The sequence below is a fragment of the Muntiacus reevesi genome, chromosome 13, assembly GCF_963930625.1.
Source record: "Muntiacus reevesi chromosome 13, mMunRee1.1, whole genome shotgun sequence".
Classification (NCBI taxonomy): Eukaryota; Metazoa; Chordata; class Mammalia; order Artiodactyla; family Cervidae; genus Muntiacus; species Muntiacus reevesi.
The window spans coordinates 3,611,010-3,618,459 of NC_089261.1; the positions used below are offsets into that span (position 1 = coordinate 3,611,010).

At 51.0% G+C, this 7,450-nt stretch overlaps 1 protein-coding gene across 5 annotated transcripts in view; it reads left to right on the forward strand.

Annotated features, from left to right (window-relative positions):
* Window positions 1-5,427, forward strand: part of PRR14L (proline rich 14 like) — a 39,517-nt gene extending 34,090 nt beyond the window's left edge. For 2 of the 5 annotated variants that reach the window (XM_065904020.1, XM_065904021.1), the window contains exon 8: window positions 932-5,417. In XM_065904020.1, coding sequence (XP_065760092.1) covers window positions 932-1,211 — 280 coding nt within the window. In that variant the 3' untranslated portion in view covers window positions 1,212-5,417. Of the gene's footprint in view, window positions 1-931 lie in introns of all 5 variants that reach the window. The other 3 variants (XM_065904017.1, XM_065904018.1, XM_065904019.1) reach the window with 2 other exon arrangements.
* The last annotated feature ends 2,023 nt before the right edge of the window (window positions 5,428-7,450 follow it).

The following is a 7,450-nucleotide window of genomic DNA, read 5'->3' on the forward strand; positions in this document are numbered from 1 at the left end:
GTCACTGTTTCCATTGTTTCCCCATCTATTTGCCCTGAAGTGATGGGACTGGATGTCATGATTTTAATTTTTTGAATATTGAATTTTAAGCCACCTTTTTCACTTTCCTGTTTCATCAAAAGGCTCTTTAGTTCTTCACTTTCTGCTGTAAGGGTGTCATCTGCATATCTGAGGTTATTGATATTTCTCCCGGCAATCTTGATTCCAGCTTGTGCTTCATGCAGCCTGCCTTTTTGCATGAGGTACTCTGCATATAAGTTAAATAAGCAGGGTGACAATATACAGCCTTGACGTACTCCTTTCACAGTTTGGAACCAGTCTTTTGTTCCATGTTCAGTTCCAACTCTTGCTGCTTGACCTACATACAGATTTCTCAGGAGGCAGGTAAGGTGATCTGGTATTCCCATCTCTATCAGAATTTCCCAGTTGATTGTGATCCACACAGTTAAAGGCTTTGGCATAGTCAATAAAGCAGAGGTAGATGTTTTTCTGGAATTCTCTTGCTTTTTCTGTGATTCAGAGGATGTTGGCAATTTGATCTCTGCCTTTTCAAAATGCAGCTTGAACATCTGGAAGTTCATGGTTCATGTACTGTTGAAGCCTGGCTTGGAGGATTTTGAGCTTTCCTTTGCTAGCGTGTGAGATGAGTACAATTGTGCAGTAGTTTGAACACTCTGGCATTGCCTTTCTTTGGGATTGGAATGAAAACTGACCTTTTCCAGTCCTGTGGCCACTGTTGAGTTTTCCAAATTGCTAGTATTACATATTCAAAGTGCCTGTATTACATATTCATATTTGTCATAAAAAAATTAAAGCTGCAGGCCAGAGACAGGAGCTGAGTCAGGAGCAGTGAGCCTTCAGCATAGACGGGGAGGGTCGGTGGCCCCCCAGGTCTGCGTGTCAGTGACCCTGTCTTGTACTTCACCTTTAGGTGTTTAGAGACCATTTTCGAGGAGCCTAAGGAACGAAACGGTACACTCATCTCCATCAGCCAACAGAAGAGGAAGCGAGTCCTGGAGTTTCAGGATTTCACAGTCCCTCGGAAGAGGCGTGCGCGCGGAAAGGTCAAGATAGCGGGCAGCTTTACTCGGGCCCAGAAGGCGGCCCTGCAGAGCCGGGAGCTGGACGCACTCTTGATACAGAAACTGATGGAACTGGAGACCTTCTTTGCCAAGGAAGAGGAAGAGCAGGGGCAGCCGTCCTGCTGCTGAGTGGTGATTCAGGTTGGGGGTCTCGGCTTCAGACTTTTCTTGGCCTCCTTGGAAGAGGTTGCCTGATTTTGCCCTCCCGCCTAAACCCCTCAGAGCGCAGGCTGTGGATTTTTACCTCCTTCCGGGTGCAGCTTCTGTAGGAGCTGGTGCAGGAGGGCCCTCTAGCTTGTACTGCTGAGCACAGAACCTCAGGAATGCTCCCTTTCTCTTGGAAATGGTCCCGGATGACGCCGGCCTCCTCGCCCCACTCTCTGCCATCCATGGAGGGGCACACGGCACCCCTTCAGCAACACTAGGTTTCAGCGACTCACAGCATTTGCACGTCCATGTGAAAGTCCCACATCGTTTACGGTGGTGCTAGACCAAGATCATTCAGACATGTGGCCTAGGGAGAGAGACCTGGCGTCCTGTCCCGTGAGGTCTCACTGGCTCACTTCAGTAGTTGAGGAAAGATGAGCTGTTGTGTTTTCTAATCCTTTGAGTCCGTCTGTCCAGAACCAGGAGTGTGTGTGTGTGTGTGTGGCTTTTTCCTATGTCTTCTCCCCTCTGTGACTGTGGGTCACTAGTGCCAGAGGAGCCCATCCAGGGCCCATTTGAAGTAAGTTGCACTTTTTAATGTTGTGGTGTTGATTATTTTCATTTGTTTTATTTCCCTCTTTTTTTTTTTTAATTTTTGCTGCATGTTTCGAGCCTTTAAATGTGATTTTAAAACTAATTTTTTAAGACATCAAGAAGAAAGACAATACACATCTCCAGAACACACGACAGGCATTTGACCCGGTTTGTCGGTGGGTAGCCAAGAGCCTTTCCCCATCAATGCGTTCTGGCAGCCTCTTCCCCACATGCAACTCGAGGCATGACCATTGTCTCATCTGGGTTCTCATTCTTGCCCACTAACTAGATGTATTTATCGTAATGATGAAAGTAAGAGCAGGTTTCTCTCCCGGTCATTTAACAAGTCGGAAGGTTGGGTGTGGTCCCAGTGGGTTTCATCTGAAGTGGTGTCCGTGACAAAGGTCCACAGTGGCCCTGGTGGTGACAAACGCCAACCCAGAGTGTCCACAGCTGCCAATCCTGCGGGAGGAGGGCTCAGCCGAGGTCATAAAGTTCACGGGCAGCCCCTTCAGAGGGCACCTCGCTGTCCTCTGGGCTCCTGCGTCAGTCCTGCTGGAAGTCTGGAGGAATGTCAGGCAGGTCTCAGCTGCTGTGTGTGCACCTGAGGGGGTCTGTGGGCAGGGGAGCAGGGGCTGCTGCGTGAGGCCCCCGGCCCAGAGGTTTCATTCCTTTCCTGCATCAGGCCTGCGTGCCGTCACCTGCTTCCCCTCTTCCCCTTCCCTTGTGTTTTATCTTGTTTTTTCATCTCTGTCTCTGAAAACAAGAGTGCAGAGAATTAACATTCCTTGGCTGGAGAGCAGGATACTAAAAACCTAGCCCCAGGGCACTGGTCGCCTCCATCCTCCTACGGGGAGCAGCGCGGCCAGCGGGAACTGTCAGATCCCCAGGGGCGTTTCCGAGTCAGCCTGTGGGAGGACTGAGCGGTCCCGTCCTGGGTCCTGTCTCCCAGGCTCCTGTTGTCTCCCCGTGTGTCAGCGGGCAGGGAGGTGGAGTGGGGTGGGGGTCTCTCTGTGCCTTTCCTCTGCAGGTTGACAGTCTGCCACACTGCAGCAGAAAAACTGACAGTGTGAGAAAAGTGCCACATCTGTCTCGTAGGCCCACTGCCTCAGAGCTTTCAGTAACTGAAGTACCCACCTGCTGACCCTCGGAGGCTTCTCAGGCCATGGCCACAGCACATCGGAGGAGAGCCAGGCACTCACACCGGCTGTGGACGGTGCAGACCAGACGCTGCCCCCGTGCGTCGCCTTTGCTCAGACTGTAGACATGACCTGTGTGTCGCCTCGGTACCTCTCCCGTCCTGGGACAGGGTCCTCAGACACGAATGCTCCATCTTTTTGCTCAAGGGAGCAGGGATGAGTTTGTGCCCGCGCACGAACATTTTTAGGGCACTCCCGCTGGACAGACTCCCAGCTGTTCGCCAGCTCTGTCGTCAGTGGAGATGAGTCCACCAAGTGTCAAACGTGGCAGACTGAAGTGGGTGCAGCTGCGGTTTCACCAGCGTTCTGGAGATCCAATTTCAAGTCTGCCCGTTCCAGGCGTGGCACCTGTCAGGGCTGGGAGCTAGGTTTGGAGCCTCAGTGTCTGGAGTGGAGGCAGGGATGAGGTGGGACCCAGGTTCCTTCCTGTCCTGGGAGTGTAGGAAGTAGCTTCTCTGAGGCCAGCCTCCCCTTGTAATTTTTGGCCTGCCTCTGGCCGAGGCCCCGCCTCATTCCAAAGTTAAAAAGGGGCCCCCACTGCAGACTTGAAGTTGCTTGCCTGAAGTCCACGTCAGGTTTTAGCTGTGTTCAGCCGCACCTGTCTTAACGTCTAGCAGCTGCAGCGCTGTCTGTGGGTCCTAGAAGCTGTGCCACCTGCCACCAGTTGGCTGCTGGCGCCACCTGCCCAGACCCTTGGGAGGTCTGGTTCTGCGCTGGGAGTTAGTAGCTTCCAAGGATGGGGACTTCCCACCCCACGAGATTTAGTGATTTTAATATGGGAAAGAGAGGAGAAATCTCAGGTCCAATCAGCGGTTCTGCCCGTCAGCTTTTCACTGCCCCCTCAGCTATGGTTTTCTCCCTGTGTCAGTTTCTGGCAGTGTTGGCCGCCCTCCCCCCTTTCCTCCTGGTTTCCTTTGCAGCTTCCTTTCTCTATCAGTTTAAATGTACCTCATCACCCATTCAAACAGATTATGTCCACTTTTTCTCACTCACCTTACTCTTAAGAGCTACAGCCAAGGAGCGTGCAGTGCAGAGATATGTAGCGTTTGCCTTACTTGGAGCCTGAAGAGCTCAGAAACTCATGCTGTGAATCTGGAACTCAGCACTCCCCCTGGAGCTGTGAAAATCAGACACTTTGTCACAGTTTTGCCTGGAAGGGCCTTACTTTGGGCACCAGAGCCAACCTGAGGTGGATTGCAGATCCCACCTTCTGGACTCGGTCCGCTCGCCGGGGAGCTGGCTCCCTGCCTGCAGGCCGAGGGCGGCACAGAGTGTGCAGGGCAGGGTCACCGATCCAAGGCTCTTGCGGCTGGTGGAACGCAGAGCCAGCACTCGTCTCCAAGGCTAGGATTTCATCTCATAGTGTACGTTGAGATCGGCAAAAGACCAACTTGTAGGCGGTGGCACTTTCCCCCATTCCCTGGGGGCAGAGTATGCAGTCGGTGCTTTCCTTAATTCCCTTGTGTTCTGTGCGTGTCCCCCGACCCCAGGATCATGGAAAGGACCCCTGAGACACAACATCGTGGGTGGCTGTCCCCAAAGTCTGTAAGTGGTCGGCCAGAGGCTCGGAGCACCCTACCCTGGATCCGTGCGTGGGGAGGGCTCCTTGCTGTAACCAAACTTCCTGTATCAAAAGCTGGCCAGGAAGAAGGCTTCATTTTACTAAAATCAAAGTGTGATACTATCACCTAGCCACACTGAGCAGCAGAGGCTATTTATTCTGATTGTGAAGCAAGGGTCCCCGCATAGTGTGCCCTCTAGCACCGCACCCTGTCAGATCGGACGCTTGTACATCGTGTGTCTTCAAGAGCCCCTCTCTGGTGCTGAATTGGATTTTAATCCTTGGCGAGAGGCCTCAGCATCTCCTTGGGCTGGTCTGGGCCAGTAAATAGCCGCCTGAAGTGTTTATATAATTATCATGGTCAATAGTTCAGTGAAATTTGTACATTTTTGGTAACATTGGCACACACAATGCCCCTGCAGTTCCTTTTCTGTTCGGTAGTTTGTGACTAAAAATCCCACTGTTATGTGTGTTAATTTATGAAAATAAAAAGATTCTTTTTTTTTTTTTTTTTGAAAACCTTTCAAATAACTCTCAAGGCTGTTGTTCTTTTGGCTTCATAAGTTAAATTTTTACCTGTAATGAGGTTGCTGTTGTTTTTTAATAGACATTCCAAAGTTATATATATCACAACAAACACGTTCCCTCCCGCAGTGGTGACCATTTTCTGAGGACTGCCCAGTGCTCCGGACACATGTAGAGTTCCACCTGTGGGTGGCCGTCTGAGCCAGTTGTGCAGCATTTTAAGTTTACTCGGGTGGTGAATCATTTTGAGGGCCATCTGTATCTGGAAACAGCTAAGACTCCCTGAGATTCGAGTCACACCCAATTAAGTTGGGTAGGGAAGCCGACCACACACAGTGTTTTAGGTATGATTTTTGAATAGTGCTAGATTTGTCACATGGTTGGGAAATGAAAAAAGCAGTAACAAATTCAGGTCAAAATGCACATCAAATATTAGCAAGATGTCTGGAATAAGCTTAGCCTGCTGAGGAGGCTACCTGGGAGAGTATAAATATGGTGGAGCACATTCACTTACTTTTAAAAAGGCTTTAAAACAATAAAATGAAAAAAAGGTCTTGCTTTCTATCACATATCCTTCCCACCTGTACTTGAGGTTAGGCTGCGAGTCTTCTGATTCTCAACTCTGTATTTAACCAGTGGAAACGAGTGGGAGAATGACTGAATACAAGGCAATTTACCGTCACGTTCCAGAAAGAAGCACAATTCCTGAGGATATTCTTTGTCCGGGGAAAAGCAGCACCCAAGTCACTCTTCCTGGCCTTTTTCCAATTCCTGGATTTCTGCAGCAAAGACCTCTGTTGGTGTGATCTGTCACCTTCGGGGAGCGCCCTGCCTGGTGGATGTGCTTGTGCTGGTTAGGTTTCACAGTTACTTGGAGTAGAGTCCTCTCCACACCTTTTCTTCCTTTAGAAGGAAGAGGCCCATCATCATCTAAGGCTGTGTTACTAGTTTCATCCTTTATGTTTGGCTGTGCTGGGTCTTTGTTGCTGTGCGGGCTTTCTCTAGTTGCATGGGCTTCTTATTGCAGTGGCTTCTCTTGTGGAGAATGGGCTCTAGGCATGCGGGCTTTCGTAGTTGTGACACCCAGGCTTAATTGCTCTGTGGCATGTGGGGTCTTCCCTGGACCAGGGTTCAAACCCATGTGCCCTGCATTGGCAAGCGGTTTCCCAACCACCAGGGAAATCCCCATGTTACTGCTTTAGCATCCCTACCACAGAAGCATAGCCTTGATAGCGCCTCTTGAGAGCAAGAGGTCCACACTGACGGAAGAATCCTCTACTGTGTCCTGCCCTCTGCGTGTGATGGAGACCTAATTTCTGCAGTTCCTCTGGGACTTCTCTTGAGGAGGGTTTTAGAAAATTCAGTTCTTCAGGTAACTTCCAGGGTCACAGGTGAGTCTTTCCTAACAGCTTTCTCAAGCTTACTCCGTCCTCTTCCTCCTCGCTGCCAGCCAGTACTTCTGCTTGGGCATTTCCCTGGGGTGGGAGCAGTTTGACCAGGACTTGCTCGCAGACCCTTTCTGCAGTTCCTTGGCCGGTGCAGGCATGGTCCTCCCTATGTGTTCACCCAGCATCCCTGCTGCCCAGAAGGGTTTTTTCCCACATGGTCACATGGTTCCCACAGACACTGTTCAGCTCTCTGCCTTCCCAAATCACTCTTCTTAAAAGTGTACCCTCCCTCCACCCCAGCTCCTTGTCCATCCTCTTTCCGATGCTTTATGTATCTAGCACTTATTTCCTCCCTGTATCTGTTCATCCCTGTAACGGAGGCTCCCCTCTAGTCCCTCTTGTGACTCCTCAGGCACTCAAAACACTGCCTTGTTGTTCAGTAGCCAAGTGCTGTCCGACTCTTTGTGACCCCTCGGAGTGCAGCCCACCAGCTTGCCCTGTCTGTCCTTCACTCTCTCCCCGAGTTTGCTCAAGCTCATGCCCTCTGAGTCGGTGATGCCTGGTGACCCCGTGGACTGTAGCCTACCAGGCTCCTCCCTCCATGGGATTCTCCAGGCGAGAATACTGGAGTGGGTTGCCATTTCCTCCTCCAGTGTATATTACAGGGTTTCCGTAAACACTTGCTTGTGAATGAAAGGTCGTCTTCTTTAACAGACCCTATTGTTTTGACAGGCCGGCTGAGGTTCTGTCCATCCTGCCCATTCTGAGTATTTGAAGACCTCATAACTCTCCTCCCTTCGATTACCCTTCCAAGGACCTGGTTGGTGACTGCGCGGCAAGTGAACTGGGCCCTTCCCGGCGCGGCCACACCCACTGCTGGCCTCGCGACGTCTGATTGGCTGAAGCTCACGGGTGGGGCGAGGCCAGCCAAAGTGTTCGCCCTTCCTGTGGGGT